This window comes from Rattus rattus, chromosome 13, assembly GCF_011064425.1.
Source record: "Rattus rattus isolate New Zealand chromosome 13, Rrattus_CSIRO_v1, whole genome shotgun sequence".
Taxonomy (NCBI): Eukaryota; Metazoa; Chordata; class Mammalia; order Rodentia; family Muridae; genus Rattus; species Rattus rattus.
The window spans coordinates 72167115-72185385 of record NC_046166.1 but is presented as its reverse complement, the minus strand read 5'-3'; the positions used below and the strand labels follow the sequence as shown (position 1 = coordinate 72185385).

Here is an 18271-nt window from a genome sequence, read left to right as displayed (position 1 = left end):
GGTTGGCCTCTTCTCCCAGTCCCAGGTCCTGGGACCCCCAAAGATGGCAGGCAGGGCCACCGTACCTTCCCATTCTGAGGCACAGAGCTCTGTCTGGGAGAACTAAAGTTGTGGCTAAACCAGTGATAAAGCTGTTCTCAAAAGCTTTAATGATGGCCATCTGCATCCCAATGTGTTCATCTGCACGGCTCAGAACAATGGGAAATATGTAAGGAGGTCTGCAGTGGTGATGACAATTGCTTCTCAGTGTGCTGACCTTGGTAAACCAAACAAACAGTACAGTTCCTCTTTGCGCGAGGCATTAACGGTTCATTACGAATGGGTACAGCTGCACAGCGCCAGCACTTTGTTAAAAATACTCTTTTCATCTCGTGTCTGTCCCGTAATCACAATGGGAGCATTGTGCGAGTCAGCCGTGTGCACATGCGTGGTGTGTACGCTCCTGTCGTCTGTGCCTGTTCATTTGCATTGTCAAGTGTAGCTGCTCTACCGTACTTTTCTTGTTGCTACCTCCTCGGGAGAGTCATGCATTCTAGATGGCATGTACCCATGAGGTCAGGCACTCTGCTGTCCTCTCAGTGACCACATCAGCACATTCTGGCTTCATGGAGTTCACTGTTGAATTCTTAGCTCACTCTGGTTAGTTGAGTGAATGTGAGACAGACTCCTTCTTCATCATAAGGCTCACATCAACTGTTATCGTAAGTGGACAGCACCTTCCCATGTGGAAATCACACACATTTAAGTCACCACTTTTCTCCAGGATAGGATGGGGATAGCTGTGTTGTTCCCCTCAGGGCAATGGAGAGACTTTTTTCACTGTTTCCTCAAGCTGCGGAAGACCTTAGGGGATGGGTCACAAAGGGCAATGGCCAAATCTCAAGCTGAGAATGATGTTGGAGGTCACATAGAGCTATGGCCAAATCTCTAGCTATACACGAGACCTTGAGAGTTATACACGGTACAGCCAGTTCTCTTGCGGGTTTGTTTGCCTTCCTCCCTCCCTCCCTCCCTCCCTCCTCCCTCCCTCCCTCCCTCCCTCCCTCCCTCCCTCCCTCCTCCATCCTTCCTGCCCTTCCTTCTTTCCTTCCTTTCTCCTCTTTCTTTTTTTTTGAGACAGAGTTTCTCTACAAAACCCTTGCTCTCCTGGAACTTGAACTCATAGAGATTTTCCTGCCTCTGCCTCTGGAGTGCTGGGATTGAAGGTGTGTGCTACTAAGCCCAGGCTAGACCTCGTGGTGACCTTTCTTAAACTGATAAAGATCATGAGGGTCACGCAGGGTTCAGTGAGGTTTCAAGCTAGAGAAGATAGTGAATGCTATCCCAGTTTTGACCAGGTCATTGGAGAAAATGACTAGAAAGCACTGAGAGCAAACCCTTAACAAAACTAATGAAGGAAATTTCAGGCCTAGTCGAGTCACGCCCAGGGATAGACAAGTGAGGCTCTCAGAAACACTTGTGTGGACAAGCATCCTGTACCAATTCTAGATCCTTCTGACACCCTCTGCTGTAAAATACCTTACTATCTAAATGATCATATTATATTTGAGAAAAAGGAAGACCAACCATCGTCATACATGGATGGATTCTTTAACTTACAGAATAGGGAAGAGAAAAGCCTCAGCCAACATAACTAAGTATGTGTAGCTCCTGAGGACTGAAGGTCCACGCCCACACAGTCACATCATAGCAGCGGCAGGAATTGAAAGCACAGAGTCTGAACCTGAACCTGTAGAGACCTCAGTGCAGGCAGATCTCATATCCTGTCAGCTCATAGGAAAGACGGGAAGAGGGAGCAGCACACTTGCCACACACCACACCTTCTGCTACTGGCCTTAGACCTTTCTGGGCCTCTAGAGTGACAGCGTTTGTATGCGACTAACTGAGAAGAAAACATGGATTGTGTCAAAACCCATCCACCATAGCCGAAGAAGCCATGCGGGACCGTGACTGTGAAGCTCCAAAGGGTTCACGAGATTGTGTATGAGAAACCAAGATTTCAAACTACGTCAAGAGCAGACTGCACAAGATGAAGCTAGTCAAAATTTCAGCATGGATAGGAGAAGCCCTGCGTCCCACAGTAAATGGCTGCTGAGGGAGTGAGCATCACTCTCTCGAGGATGTGGCCACTGGTAGGTTGTTCATGCCCAGCAGATGACTGCAGATTCCGGTGTATCTGAGTAACACCAAGTGGGGCAGAGTTAGGTGTGGGAGGAGCTTGTGCTGGAAGAATATGGTTCGTACACACTGGAAACATGCCTGGAACCTCCAAAGAGTAAAAAGTATTATTAAAACAGTAAGCTACTCACCAAGAAGGTCTATGTATATCAGTGTGACAAATACTCATCAGAACAGGTGCACAAATGTCAACACAGGAACACAAGATACACGAGAACCCAGGGTCACATGACTCTCCAGTGACCAACTCTAAAGATATCTAGATGATGAAGTGGAAAAGAATGATTTCTAAAATGAGCTCAAATTCAAAGGGGCTGAAATAAGCAGCTGACAGAAGACAACGTTGGACACAATATTGTTCTGGTAAGGAGATGGAGATTCTGAAAAAGGGACAGATTAGACACTTGGAAAAGAAAAACCCAGTAAACATGGTGGAAAAACTCACAGAATACACTAGATCAAGCCAAAAGAGACTCTCAGGGGGCTTGAAGCCAAGACTGATAAGTAATCAATCACACTAAGAAATCTAATAAAGGAAGAAAAAAGGCAGAATAAGTAGAACACACAAAATCAACAGTTAGGCTGGGTATGGTGGCACTTGCCATTAATCCCAGCACATAGGAAACAGAGGTAGGCTGATCTCTGTGTGTTAGTGGCCAGCCTGGTCTGAATAGCAAGCTGTGGGCCAGCCAGGGCTACATAATAAGCCCCTGTGTCAACAAAACAAAAAGCCACTATTTGATTGCTATGAAGACACGACTAAGTCAACTCTTAAAAAGCATTAAACTGGGGTGTTCCAGGAGAAGCAGTTGAGAAGCACATCCTGATCTGCAGGCATGAGAAAGAGGAACAATGGCCTGACTTGGGCTTTTGAAACCTCAAATATCATCCCAGTGACAGACACATCTTCTCCAATATGGCCACCCTTAATCCTTCACACACAGCCCCTCTCTCTGACGACTAAGCACTTTTAGAGGAGGAGCCTATGGGGACCATTCTTACTGAAACCACTAACAAAAACACCAAAACCAACCAACTGAAAAATCAAACACCAAAACAAAATCAGCTATTAAAAGATGAAACGATCCTATAATCAATATAGATGGGGAAAAGTACAGAGTAAGTGACTGACAAGCTATTTGGTTAAAAAAAAATAGTAAAATCCTGTGAAAATATAGATGTACGGGCAAAAGTTGCATTCAGAGCCCCAAATAGACTTGATCAAAATAGAACTGTCTACCAACCATTACAATTAAACTTCCAAAAGTAAAGAGCAAAGAAAATAATGTTGAGGCCAAGTGTGTTTGCCGGCGGGACTTAGGGAATTTGGGGATTTCTTCCTTCTTGGTGGAAGTGGCCTAGACCATGGTGCAATAGAGAGAGTCCTGGGCGCTCAGTGAGAACTCAAGGCTTGCTCTCCTGGATGATTCTAAATGACCATCAGTGGTCACCAACCATTACAAAACCTTTCAATGATGACCCCGAGCCTTAACGGTCGCCATTCTTCAATCGAAAGACACAGAATGGCAGTTTGGATTAAAAAGCAGGATTCATCTATGTCTTGCCTCCAAGAAACATGTCTGTCAGAGATGGATCCAAGGTGAGTATGAAGGGATGGAGAAGTGCACCTCAGGGAGTTGGAGTAGGGAGTGAGCAGGCATTGGTCTTCTGATATCTGACATAATAGAGTTCAGACCCATATAAAGGTGATATGCCACCTCCTCCTGATAAAGGGAGCAGTCTATAGAGAACATTACAGTTTTAAACACATGCACGACCACCGTGGGGCATCCAGCTTCATAACACAATACTACTAGATTTAAAAAGACAGACTGACACAGATACCAGTGATGTCCTTGTGGGTGAGTGACATTAGTATCCTGCTTTTACCGGATGCTACTTGGTAATGAAGATAAACAGCTGAAGTAAACATAGATCAAATGGAGTTAGAAGATGTCTACAGAATATTACATCCAAACACGCAGAATGTACATTCTTCTTAGTCGCCACAGGGCTTTCTGTAAAATCTCATACTATAAGATACAAGGTAAGTTTTTTTTTTCTTTTTTTTTTGAGCTGGGGACCGAACCCAGGGACTTGCACTTGCAGGAAGTTTTAAAAATAAAGAAAAATAATTTGTTGTATTCTGCCTTATATGTCTGTTCCTCACAGCCCTATGACAACGTGTGTGTGTGTGTGTGTGTGTGTGTGTGTGTGTGTATGTTGAGATAGGATGAGTGTAAGTGTGTGTGAGCATGTGTGTGTGCAGCATGTGTGTCCCATGATACACTTGAGGAGGTTAGAAGACAACTCTTAGGAATCTGTTCTCCCCTGCTACCTTGTGGGATCCAGGGATGGGAATTTAGGTTGCAAGAACCTCTACTTGCTGAGCCAGATTGCTGGTCCGAGACCTTAAAAGATCACCAACACCTCCTTTGCAAAGTGTTTCATAAAACACAAAAGAAAGGAACACTGCTAAACTTTTTGTGAAATTATTATCTTTACACACAGAGAAACTATAAAGACACAATAAAAAATATAGACTGATTCCCTTGATGAACATAGATGTAAAAATTTCTAAATAAAATACCTGAAAAGTGATTTTAAGAAGAAAGTACTCCACATCTGTTGTGGTTTGCCCTGAAGTTTTCTGTATTTTGATGCTAATTCCACTGCCCCAAGGACAGCTGCCTAGTCACATACTCAGAACTCAGGTGACTTCACCAGAACCACCTCCCCATTGAATTTGTAAAGTACAGGTGAGGGGCAGGTACAAGATAGAAGGAGGGGGGGGTGGGGGATTTAGCCCAGTGGTAGAGCGCTTGCCTAGCAAGCGCAAGGCCCTGGGTTCGATCCCCAGCTCTGAAAAAAAAAAAAAAAAAGAACCAAGATAGAAGGAGGCCTGTCATTGGAGGAGAAGGAAGGATGGGCGGGAGAGAAGTTTGAAGGAAGAGGAGGAGACTAGAGAGAGGAGAGGGTGAGAAGCCATGGCAGGTGATGTTAAGATTCTGCTCTGTGTATTTACAGGTTGTTACTAATGTTCTCAAGGGATGGATGGTACTGGGCTTTGTATGTTTAAGTGGGCAATTATATCTATCTTATATCAATCGGATCTAAGATTACTGTGTTGTGTGTTCTTTTTTTTTTTTTTTTTTTTTTTGGTTCTTTTTTTTGAGCTGGGGACCAACCCAGGGCCTTGCGCTTCCTAGGTAAGCGCTCTACCACTGAGCTAAATCCCCAGCCCCGTGTTGTGTGTTCTTTTATGTGAGGGTTTGAGTGTAGGAAAGTGTGCGGCTGGGATGTGTTTCCGCCAAGGTATCTAGCAGATATCTTGGGGCACTGAGGTGCTGGACCAAGCAGGGTAAAAGACAACTATACTTTATTATTTTTATATTTTTACAACAACACACATCAAACCAGATACACTCAAACTAATAGAAGAAAAAATGGGGAAGAGTCTCAAACACATGGGCACTGGGGAAAATTTTCCGAACAAAACACCAATGACTTATGCTCTAAGATCAAGAATCGACAAATGGGATCTCATAAAACTGCAAAGCTTCTGTAAGACAAAGGGCACTGTCATTACGACAAAATGGCAACCAAAAGATTGGGGAAAGATCTTTACCAATCCTACATTTGATAGAGGGCTAATATCCAAAATATACAAACAACTCAAGAAGTTAGACTCCAGAGAGCCAAATAACCCTATTAAAATGGGGTTCAGAGCTAACAAAACATTCTCAGCTGAGGATTACCGAATGGTCAAAAAGCACCTAAAGAAATGTTCAGCATCTTTAGTCATCAGGGAAATGCATATCAAAAGAACCCTGAGATTCCACCTCACACCAGTCAGAATGGCTAAGATCAAAAACTCAGGTGACAGCAGATGCTGGCGAGGATGTGGAGAAAGAGGAACACTCCTCCATTGTTGGTGGGATTGCAGACTGGTACAACCATTCTGGAAATCAGTCTGGAGTTTCCTCAGAAAATTGGACATTGCACTACCTGAGGACCCAGCTACATATACCTCTCCTGGGCTTATACCCAAAATATGCTCCAACATACAACAAAGACACATGCTCCACTATGTTCATAGCAGCCTTATTTATAATAGCCAGAAGCTGGAAAGAACCCAGATGCCCTTCAACAGAGGAATGGATACAGAAAATGTGGTATATCTATGCAGTGGAATACTACTCAGCTATCAAAAACAATGACTTCATGAAATTCATAGGCAAATGGATGGAACTAGAAAATATCATCCTGAGTGAGGTAACTCAATCACAGAAAAACACACTTGGTATGCACTCATTGATAAGATGATATTAGCCAAAAAGCTCGAATTACCCAACATGCAATCCACAGACCACAGGAAGCTCAAAATGCAGATGCTCCTACTCCTTTTTTTTTCAATTCTTTTTTTTATTTGGGAAGGGGGAGGGTGGGAGGGGAACACCCATTGGGGAGGGGAGGGGATTTGGGAGAAACCGGAAGGGATACGTATATAAGCAATGGGGACAGGCCTGCATGGATGCAACCAGAAGAGGGCAACAGATCCCATTACAGATGATGGGTTGGGGAATTGAACTCAGGATGTTTGCTCTAACCTCTGAGCCATCTCTCCAGCCTGCTCCTACCCTTCTTAAAAGGGGAAAAAAGTATCCATAGGGGATAGGAAACAAAGTTTAAATTCAGAGCCTTTGTGGCCCATATATATTATATAAGATTGGTGAAAAAAAATACATGCTGATGCTCAGGATTAAAAAAAAAAAAAAAAATTTCCAATTCTTCAAAGAGTTAGACAACAATTTTGCAAAATTCATCTGAATAACAAAAAACCAGGATAGCTAAAACTATGCTCAACAATAAAAGGACCTGCCTGAACTCAAGCAGTATTACAGAGCCTATGCATGGTATTGGTACAGAGACAGACAGATAGGGAATAGAACCCAGAAATCCCACACCTTGGTCACAGATGGTTCCAATGGAAAAAGCCACCAAATGGTGCTGGTTTAACTGGAGGTCAACATGTAGAATTGCAGACTCCATGACCTCTGGAAGTCCAAGGGATCAAGGACCAATCAAACCAGACACACTCTTAACCTCTGAACACATGCCAAAAAATTTCTCAACAAAAACACCAATGGCTTATGCTCTAAGATCAAGAATCCTGGGATCTCCTTCTTAAAAAGGGAAAAAAACCAACAGATTGGGAAAAGATCCATCCTACAACAGATAGAGGATATGGAAAAAATATACAAAGAACTTTAGACCTTGAGGAGACAAATAACCCTATTAAAAAATGGGGTTCAACTCAAAGAACAGCCATTCAGAAACACCTGAAATGTTCCATCTTTACATGTGGCCCAACCCTGAGATTTCACCTCACACCAGTGAGAATGGCTAAGATCAAAACTAGATAAAAGAACACTCTTGGACTGGTACAACCATTCTGGAAATCTAAAAATACATGCTGAAAGGGACCAAAAGATACAGATCTCCCCTTATTTATAATAGCCAGAACACATCCAGAGCATGTCTAATACAGAATGGAATATTACAATCAAAACAAACGCTTTAGCAGCAAACCACTGAACTGAAAGACATACATGGTATGCACCCTTAAGTGGCTATTAGCCCAAAATGAAAAGGAGAAACAAACAGAAACTCAAGACAGATGATGTGAAGGCTTCCCTTCTTTAAAAAGAGTTGAAGGAGTTTAAGGAACCCCATTCAGAGCCATGCCCAAAAGAGCCACCCACAATGGATGAAGAAAGAAGTGCAACCAACCAGTAGATTCCTGAGGGCCAGAATACAGCAAATAAGACCACTGAACTGAGAACCCCCTGCTGAAGGAATCAGAGAATATAAGAGCATGGACTGACCCAACTCCAACTGCATATGGGCTCCATACATATGGGCCTCCAACTGCATATGTAAGAGGAGAGAATAGCCTTGTTAAGGGACTGTGCCAGTGGAAGGGGGGAAGCCCTTGGTCCTCCCAAGACACATCCAGGTTAGACCCCAAACCACTGTGCAGGGGAATTATTGGGGGGGCCAGTAAGGAGGACTAAACCATCACCAAAGTCTATACATATGGAGGAGGGGCAGTGGAGAGGATGGGGGGGTTATGAACAGGAAACCCGGAAGGGAATAACATTTGAAATGTAAGGAAAGAAATATATCTAAAAAATAAAAAAAAAAAAAAAAGTGTAAACACACACAAAAAAGAAGAAAGCATAAAGGTCACTTAGCATGGTCAGGTTAGGGACCTGCGAACGCCAGAATCCTTCCAGCAGAACACTAACCAACGCCCTAGAGAGACAGCAGAGAACAATCCCACTTACGGGTGCCTGAGAAACACACTCCGGGATAAGTTTAAAGGGAAAGAGATATCCAATGAAGAGTTCTAAGACACTGGAGAAGGAATCAGAAGATGCTAGCACATGGAGAGACCTCTTAAGTCCTTACACTGGAAGAACTGGTACTGTGAAAATGTCTACACTGGTGTGGTCATTAATACCGATTACTGGCTGGGTAGGATCCAGCATCACCCAAGAAACAAGACTCCGGGCATTCCTGTGAGAGATTCTCTATCAGGTTAATGGAGGTAGGAAGAACAGCCCTGGGTGTTGTACCATTGCCTCAACGGGGGCTCTAGACTGAACGAAAGACAGAAAGTAGCCCGAGCACTGTGCTCATCCCTGTGCTTCCCGGCGGTAGACACACCGTGACACTCAGCCCAGTCTCCTGCTGTCTTCGTTGTCTCCTTGAACTGAGAGCCAAAATCCATCCTTAGTTTTTTTCAGGTGTTTATCACAACAAGTGGTTGTCCGACAGTGTTTGCACCAATAAGAGGGCCTTTGCTGTGGTAAGCTTGTGCTTCTTTGGAAGTGGCCCGTGAAAAGAATGCACAAAAAATTGGAACGTTGGTCTATAGAGACCCTTTGCTATCGTAAGCAGAGCTCGATGGACTATCCTGGTGGAAGGTTGGGGTATAGGAATGCTTAGAGAAACCTGGGCAGTGAGTCCTGGTTCTTACGGTTTAAGGGAACAAGCATTCTACCAGCTAGAGACCACTCACATTGTATTCTGACCAAGGACCTCGTCGCATTCCTGAGAACTTGGGTGAGGGTCAGTTTAAAGTGGGTGGGCGAATTAGTTTGGCAGAGGAAATCTCAAGGCAAGAGAGCGTTCCGGCAGCAGCCCCTGCCTATTGTGCTTAAGCCAGATTGTTCTGAAAATAACAGGAAAGCTGGGTGGAAAGATTTAAAGAATGAACTTTGGCAACAAAAGGGGTTTAAAACTGTGGCTAAGGTGGGTGCTTCAAAGAGGCTGTGAATCTTTTGTGTGTGTGTGGGGGGTGGGTTTTGGTATTTAAAGATAAGGTTTCTCTGTGTAGCCTTGGTTGTCCTGGATCCTCCTCCATAGTTAGTGGGCTTGAACTCAGACTTCTACCTGCCTCTGCTTCCTGAGTGCTGGGATTTGATTAAAGGGGCACCCTAGCAGCAGCAATCGAGGCTATGATTTCTTTTTTAAAAAAAATCTATTTATTTATTATTACATACACCGTAGCTGCCTTCAGACGCACCACAAGAGGGCATTGGATCCCATTACAGATGGTTGTGAGCCACCATTTGGTTGTTGGGAATTGAACTCAGGACCTCTGGAAGAGCAGACAGCGCTCTTAACCACTGAGCCATCTCTCCAGCCCAAGGCTGTGATTCTTAAAGAGAAAAACTCCATCTCTGCACTGGGATGCTAGAAAAGGTGCAGAACTGAGAAGGCAGCCAAGGAGCGTACGGCTGGAAAGTGACACCTAGTGATGTGGCTCTCCGTGATCAGCCTCTAAGACAGACACTAACACAGCTGTGGGCCAAGCCTAGCCTCCATTATAAGCTGGAGACAGAAGTTGCCAGCAGCATCCGCCTGACACTGACATATGCAGTATGAAGGGGCCATGGACTCATGCACCATGGTTCCAGAATACTTCAAAGGCCAAGCAGTGTGTAACAGGGTTGAGGTCCCTGCAAGGAGCTCCTGAGAAATAACTTTACGAAGCCTGCATTTCAGTGGAGATTTCAGGATCCTGGACATGCCAGGGCCATGAGACATCTGCGGATGAAACCGAAGGCATAGAGTAGAGCCAGCCCAAGAGACAGGCCATGTGTTCTGCAGGCAGCAGAGCTGGAGGGGCAGGCCTAACCAAATCCTATGGAACCCAGATGACTCTGCCTCCAGAGCCAGATGCCAGACATGGAGCTGCGGGATTTGTTTGCTCTGCTTGGTTTTGTTCTTCCTTTGGTCTGAGCATCCCTTGCTGTGCCATGGTCCTCCCTTTTGGAATGATAAGCTTCTCCTGTGCTAGCACTCATCAGAAGCTTGATATTTGTTTTCTGTTTTACAGATCAGACATGGCACTTGGACTTTGGAACAGTGTCGGAGCTGTTTAAAGACAGTGGGGACTAAATGTGTTTTTTTAATTACGAGATGGCCACGCGCCTACATGTGACACGTTTTGGTATAAAGATGGAAGAAGGCAGAGTTGTGGTGATTAACATTGTCAACCTGACATCATCTAGGACCATGTCAGTGACAGCCTCTGGGCAAGCCTTGGCAGAGAGGTTAGCCTCTGGAAATGGCTGTGAGGAGTTGTTTACATTAGTTAGTTCAAGTGTGGGGATACCCTGAGGTATCCCCACACTTGGGGATTCGGTCCTGGACTGAGTAAAAAGGAAAAATCAAGATGAGCGTTAATATTCATTGCTTCTGACTGTGGGTGCTCTGTGACAAGCTGCCCTGTGGATGTGCCTACCACCATGAGGCTATGCTTTTGAGCTATAAATGAAATAGTTTTTCTTAAATTGCTTTTGTCTCACCTCTTACCACAGCAGCGAGCAGCTAATACTGCCATCAAAACAAATGCTCAGATTCTATGCGATCCCCATCGGAATTCCAAGAGCATTCCTCACAGAAATTGGGAAAGAATTCAATCTTAAGATTAATTTGGCCTCCTGGCCAGCACCTTCTGCCTGGGCAGGTCACCAGCTTGTCTGCGCCTCTGAAGCACTATAGGCTGAAGGCCTCCCAGGAGTTCCTCTGCAGGTGGGTCAACTGGAGCCCAGCATGGCCACCCTCCGAAAGACCAAACAAGCAGCTGTAAGAGTCAGATGTAGACCCCTGTGGTTGAATTAGGGAAAAGCTGGAAGAAGCTGAGGAGGGTGAGCCTATAGGAAGACCAGCAGTCTCAACTAACCTGAACCCCCAAGAGATCTCTCAGATACTGGATCACCAACCAGACAGCATACACCAGCTGATATGAAGCCCTCAACACATATATGGCAGAGGACTGCCTGGTCAGGCCTCAGTGAGAGAAGATGCACCTAGCTGTCAAGAGACTTGAGGCTCCAGGGAGTAAGGAGGTCTGGTGGGGTGGGGGTCGGGGGACATCCTCCTGAATGGGGGAAGATATGGGATGTGGAGCAGTCAGAGGGTGGACCGGGAGGGGGAATGAAGACTGGACTGTAAAAAAAAAAGATTAAAGAATAAGAAAATGAGCTACTTGACATTTAAGGCCGATAAAAGAAATAGAGAAGATGGGGGATAAAGAAAATGTTACTTATCCAAGACTAATACTCCACGGACACAAAAGAGAATAGGTAAATGGAACAGTTCTGGAACCTTAAAAAAAAAAAAAAGATTAATTTGGAAGCAGAAAATGCCTCAGATCGGCAAAAAAATCTAAGACAAAGAAATGGCTCAGGAGTGAACGAAGAAGTCCTAGGTGTTCCCACACTTGAATTCAGAAAAGACCTCAGTCAGGCAAGACATCTAAGACAGAGAAATCAGTCAGGAATGAACGAAGAAGCCCGAGGTGTTCCCAACCTGAATTCAAGATTTGCCACAGAACCATAGTGACAAAAACTTGATGGTCCTGTCACAAAACCAGGCACATAACGGACTAGAGTAGCGGCTCCAGACAAGCTGATGGAACTGCAGCTGCTTCAGTTTCTACAAAGATGTTGAGAATGCTAGTTGAAGAAAAGACAGTATCTTCGACAAATGATGGTAGGGAGACTGGAGATCCTTCTATAAGTTAGATTTTTTTTTTTTATCTCAGCCCTGTAGGCTCATGACTGTCTTGAATTGGTTCAGTGTAAAGTCTTGAAATGTTAGACAAAAAAAAAAAAAAAAAAAATAAAGGCAAGTGCTTCAAATTATAGTCATAGGCAAGGACTTTCTGATGGAATTATAGACCTGCACTGACAGTAAAGACCAATGGAATGAAGAGATATCCTACAAGAGAGGAGAGAGTCTTAGCTACACACCTGTCTGTAACCAGTGCTAGTTAACTTCGTGGGTCCTTTCCCACCCTCTCTACCCTTTCAACCCCCTAACACTAGATAGGAGAGGAAAAAAGATAGAAAGGAAAAGGGCGATGTTATTAAGAGTAATCCTGCTGGTTAGGGACGTTGAGTTCCTTGAAGCAAGTTTGAGCTTCACTGTGAGGATATCTAATTTCTTCTTTCTTTTTTGTACATGACTATGTAAGAAACCTACCCACCACCAACAGCCCCCTACCCCCCAGGGCCTAGAGAGCCCCGAGAATTCCAAAACAATCACAGAAACTATCCACAGCAGGTAAAATCACACCTCTGCCAGAGCATGAGGTAAACCATACTCAGCTACCTCAGATAATCTGAGTCAGCTCAACACCCTACCCCTGGGATTAAAATGAAAGCACATTCCTATTTTTGTGATTTTTAAAGATACCAAGATTCTTACTGCACACATCAGAGAGCTAATAGCTAGGGTGTGCAGAACTAAAAATTGAATCAAGAAATTGAATATCCCAGTAAAGGTAGACAATGAAATGGACAGAAAGCTTTCAAAATAAGAGATGTGATTCTTAAACATGAAGGATGTTTTTCCTCACAAACCATCAAGGAAATGCAAATTACAACTATGCTGAGAACCCAATCAGAATGGCAGCCGTTGAGGAAACAGCAGGAGCCAGCGATACAAAAGAGCCCTTGTCCACTCCCTTGTTCACTGATGGTGCAAATGTGAACCAGTCTACTCACTATGGAATTTAGGATGGAGGTTCCTCAAAGAACCAGAACAGTAGCTACCGTGAACCAGTTCCTGGATGTTTACCCAGAGGACCTCAAACCAGCACCCGATGGAGCTGACTAAACACTGATTACCACAGCACACAGCCCAGTTATGGAGCCAACTTAGAGCTCACAGCACCAGTTGGAGTGGCTGAGGCATAACACCAGAGGAACGGCTGAGGCCTATACATGACTGAATCTCCTTCAACCATAAGAAACGACGACGTGGCATTTCCAGGAAAGAGATGTATCTGGAAATAACCACAGTAAGGAAAGGCATCTGGTTTCTGAGACCTAATTACAGTGTATGTGTATATGACATAAAGGGAAAGCAAGGCCCTCTGGGAGAAGGAAGAGAGCTAAGTGGAAGGTAGGTGCGACTGGAGTGAAAACGGCCCCACAAGCTCATGTATGCTTGGTCCCCAGTAGTTGGAACTGTTTGGGGAAGATTAGGAAGTGTGGCCTTGTTGGAGGAACTGTGTCACTGTGGGTAGACTTTGAAGTTTTCAAAAGCCCAGCTGTCCCTGGATATAAGCTCTTGACTACTACTTCAGCATGCTGCCCTGCACCCCACCATGATGGTCACAGTCTCTAACCCTTTGGAACTTTGAGCACCAAATGAAATGCTTTCTTTTATAAGTTGCCTTGGTTATGGAGTTTCTTCAGAGCTGTGGAAAATGGAGACGGCAGGGTAGAAAGAAATGGGGAGGAATGTGTTTACCACATGCTAGATACTTCTATGAAAATGTCTCTACGTTGTGTGGAATTAATTATGCATGGTGAATTTACAGAATGAAAACTTCAGTGAAAAATAACTTTAAAGTTGTGGGGCTGAGGGTGTGACTGTCAGCAGAGCACCTACGTGCAAACGTGAGAGCTGAGCCTGTGTACCTAGCACCCATGTGAAGTCTGGGCATGCTCATGGGAGTCTGTATCCCAGCATGGTGAGGACAGAGACAGGAGGTTCCCGGAGCTACCCTCCCAGATACTTTAACCAATCTGGGTTCAATTTTGAGACCATGTCTCAAGAAATAGAGTTTGACAAAAGACACTCAATGATCAAGCAAAAATCAACTAGCTAAATGGGCACAGTCATTTAAATTCAAGAACATCTACCCATCCTGAGGCTCCTAGCAACCCCCCTTTAAGTAGAATATTTCTGCAAGTTGATGAAAATTAAAACACACAGTATAATGACTCTTCCATAGACTTGTGGAATTTCAAAAGACTTCATGGACAGAAACTTTGATTTTCCTTTATTCCTCAGGGAACTGGTCCAATGGTTCAGGCATACGCAGGAGGGAGAATGCCTTAGTCCATTTGTGCTGCTATAATAAAAGACCTGAGGCTGTGTCATTACAAAGGACATAGATTTATTCCTCGCAGTTAGGCAAGTACGGTGTCTAGTGAAGCCTTGCTCCAAAACAGTGTTCCACTGAATGTTCATGGCAGGAAGTAGCCAGGAAAACCAGTCACGTTCTACACAGACCTTTATGTAAAGGCCTTAATCCAGGTTACCATATGCTCAGTTACCGTAACGATTGAGGCTTTTACTGGTGCCATTATTTCAACACCTAGAGCTTAGAAGGGGCCTTTCAAACAATAGCAGAGAACCTCATTGCCTGCCTGATTCATGCTTATGGTTTTCTATCTGCCAGTCTTCTGGGGACTCTACCTGAAAATTCTCTGTTCGGCCAGGGCTGTACACCTTGCCAGCAGCACAGCAGGAAGACGGATAAGAAGGTCCTCGCTCCCCGATTCGCTGCCATGGTCCCTCCAGCAGAAGGAAGAGCCCTTCCCTGGAAGGGCTTCAGCTTCCCCAGCCTTGTTCTCTCGGATACGTGGAATGTCTGAGACCTGTGACATCACCACCAGGAAGTGATCAGGGTTCCTTTTCCTTGTGGGTAGGGCTGGGCTTGTTGTCTGGTCTTCAGGAGGAGAGACTGACTGGAGTTGACTGCACCTAAGAACCTCTTGGCTTCTTTGTAACTGCTTATCCATGTCCACTTCAGTCCCAAGACCTTCAGTAAGGCCTCAGTCAATGCTCTGAATGTGAAGGTAAAAGCCCAGGATGTCTCCTTCCATGAACGGGCGTGCTGGAAGGATGCTGGAGGGCTTGAAGAACAGCAGGATGTTTGCCAGGACAAGCAGATCCAGATGGTCCCTGGCTCTGCAATTCTGGGGCCCTGAAGGATGGGACTCAAGGTCTAAAGACTCAGGATCTCAAGCCCCACCCTTCCCCTCTTCCCTTTGCATCTGTTTCTGTTTCTGCACCCGCAAGGTCATCACCACAAAAGACCACGTGCTCTGTCATCTGCCTCCAGTTCTTCCTCTTAGGACTTTTGGAGTTTTCTCCCTCAGTACCATGCAACATCTTTTCCAGCGGTCCTTTGGTTAACTCGGTTGTGGATACCGCCCCTGGGCAGATCCAGTGCCTGGAGAGGGCATGCAGAATGCATCTATTTCGGAGCACCAATGGGTTGACCTTAAGGTAACTTCATACTTACCAAGCCATGAAGAATTCTGGATGCAGCAGGACCCAGAGGACCCAGTGTGGAGCCCACCGGGGTTCCTGGACCCTTTGCCTTTTACTGCTCGTATGGGGACCTGAAAGCAGTTTCCCCTTTCAGTGTTCTCCCTCTCCCAGAAGTCTCTTTAATTCAGTGCCAGCTTGCTCTGGTTTGGCCTCCTGCACCTTGTCGTCCAGGAGCCGTTTGCATGAGAGTAACGGGCAGGTGGCTGGGATGATGCACTTGGACCACGCCTTCTTTCCCTTTAAATGGAAAATGCTTCATTTGTAATGGAGCTCCAGGTTAATAAAAACAGACAAACAGAACCCTGGCAGCTTCTGTCACTCCTCAGTGATCTTCAGGAAAGTCTAGAATGTTACTGAAGAAGACTGAGGCTGTATGGTGGCCTCTCTCCAGCGCTGCTCTTGCTGGCTGAACTGTTCTCTTTATTAGGAAGGCCAGCCATTTAATTAGGTTTTAACTTTGCACTTCCCTCATACATTTTCATATAAACTACATACGACCCAAGAAGTCAGACCACGCTGTAGTTCTGGATGCTTTTCTTACTCGTGTTTTTGTGGGGACTGTCCATGGTGACCCAAGGACACCAGAGATCCTGGGGTTGAAGTTCTTGGTCTTCATTGTCAGCATTTTGCTGACAGATATAACTCTGCCTTCCCTAGTCATCGTGGTTTTGTATAAATGAGCCACTCGGTTTCCAGAACAGCTATCATTTTAGTCTGTTGGTTTTGCTTGCTTTGTAATAATATTATAGCTTATAATAATATTATAAGACTTCCCCAAGAGATGAGGTCTTGCTTACACTTTTCGATGCTGTAAGCCCAACCAGCAGAACGCAGGCTCTGGTGAGGGAGCCCATGGCAGATGCAGGAGCACATGCAGGAGGGAAGGTCATGTCTCAGAATAGGAGGTCAGGGTGGTTCAGGTCCATCTAACCATCTGAGGATGGCTAGCCAGAGCTCCACAGGAAACACATGTCCCATGCTCCAAGGACTGCCCCAGGTCCAAGTCTGCCAGCACCTGGTCCTGTGCAGTGCTGTGATCAAAGCCACTCCACAGCAGTTACTCTGTGTGCAGTTCTGTTCCTGTGTGTGGTGTGGTGTGTGTGGTGTGTGTGGTGTGTGGTGGTGGTGGTGGTGGTGGTGGTGGTGATGTGTGGTGATGATGGTGATGATGGTGACGGTGGTGGTGGTGATGATGGAGATGATGATGATGGTGATGGTGGTGGTGGTGTCTGTGTGGACAGGATCTCCCTGTGTAGCCCTGGCTGGCCTGGAACTTTGTGTAGATCAGGCTGTCCTCAAACTCAAGGAGATTCCCCTGCCTCCGAGTGCTGGAACTAAAGGTGAGCACGTCCACACCTTGACGTTACTGTTATTTTTATCTTCAGACTTTTATGTAGCACGTTAGGTTTGCTGTCATTGAAGACTCATCAGTCGGTCCTCTTTTCTGTCATGGTTCTTCTGCGTTGTTGATTTGGTTGGCCTTCGCCTAGCATTCTGTTTTGTCACCATTCTTTTCCTCTGTCGCCATGTTTCCTAGTTTGGTTCATGTTGCTGTGACAAAATATGACAAATGCAACTTGGCGGAGGAAGGTGTTTGTTTCAGCTCATATTTTCAGATTATAGCCCATCGTGTGGGGAAGTCAAGGAAGCGGGACCCCAGAACAGCTAGTCACCTCACACACGCAGTCCAGGGCAGAGAGAAGTCTCTGTTTATGCCCCAGGTTGTGCTACTTTGTCTCCCTCCCTCCCTCTCTTTCTTAGGGCCCAGGCTGGTCCTTTCTGTCCGCACCTCCTGACTGCTGAGATTACAGGCATGCATTACCACGCGAGGGCTATGTGGTGCTAGGTTCGAGCCCCGGGCTGTGCGCAGGCTCTGCAAGCACTCTGCCCCTTGACGAGGTCTTCAGCCCAGACTACAGTGCTTTCTTCGTTTTGCTTTTCTTTCCTTCCTCCTTTTCCTCCTTTCTGATGACTCACACATGCGACTGCCCCAGGGAGCACCCTTCAGCACAGAGTGACGTGCAGTCACATACCCGTGTGGCCTGCGGCATGTCAAGTCTGCACGTGGCATTAACCGTCATGGCCCTAACTCTCTCCGCCTTCATCAGCTGTGGTGACAGCACCTGCAGCAGGAAGTAGAGTGAGGAACAGCAGATGTCCCTGTCCCCAAACAGTGGCTTCAGGTGTGTTTCCGTCTCCGGAACCTTGTAAAACTACAAACACTCCTGAGGCAGAGGCGGAAAGATCTCTGTGAGTTGGAGGCCAGCCAAGTCCACATAGTGAGATCCTCAAATGAATACATTTCTAAATAAATTTTTACGATTTAACCTTTGTTAAATGAATAAATTTCAGATGGTAAATATTCACGCTTTATATCGAAACTGAAACTGAATAGAAACATCCCACGCATAGATGTTGATTTCCCAGGGTATCACAGTGA

General features: G+C 45.4%; 1 protein-coding gene across 1 annotated transcript in view; it reads right to left on the bottom strand.

The window, feature by feature from the left end:
* The window catches only part of LOC116914671 (sperm acrosome-associated protein 7-like), a 32477-nt gene extending 17344 nt beyond the window's left edge, over nt 1-15133 (bottom strand). Inside the window, exon 1 of the mRNA XM_032919077.1 lies at nt 14971-15133. Within this exon, the coding sequence (XP_032774968.1) occupies nt 14971-15064 (94 nt within the window). The 5' untranslated portion in view covers nt 15065-15133. The remainder of the gene's footprint in view (nt 1-14970) is intronic.
* Nucleotides 15134-18271: the final 3138 nt, after the last annotated feature.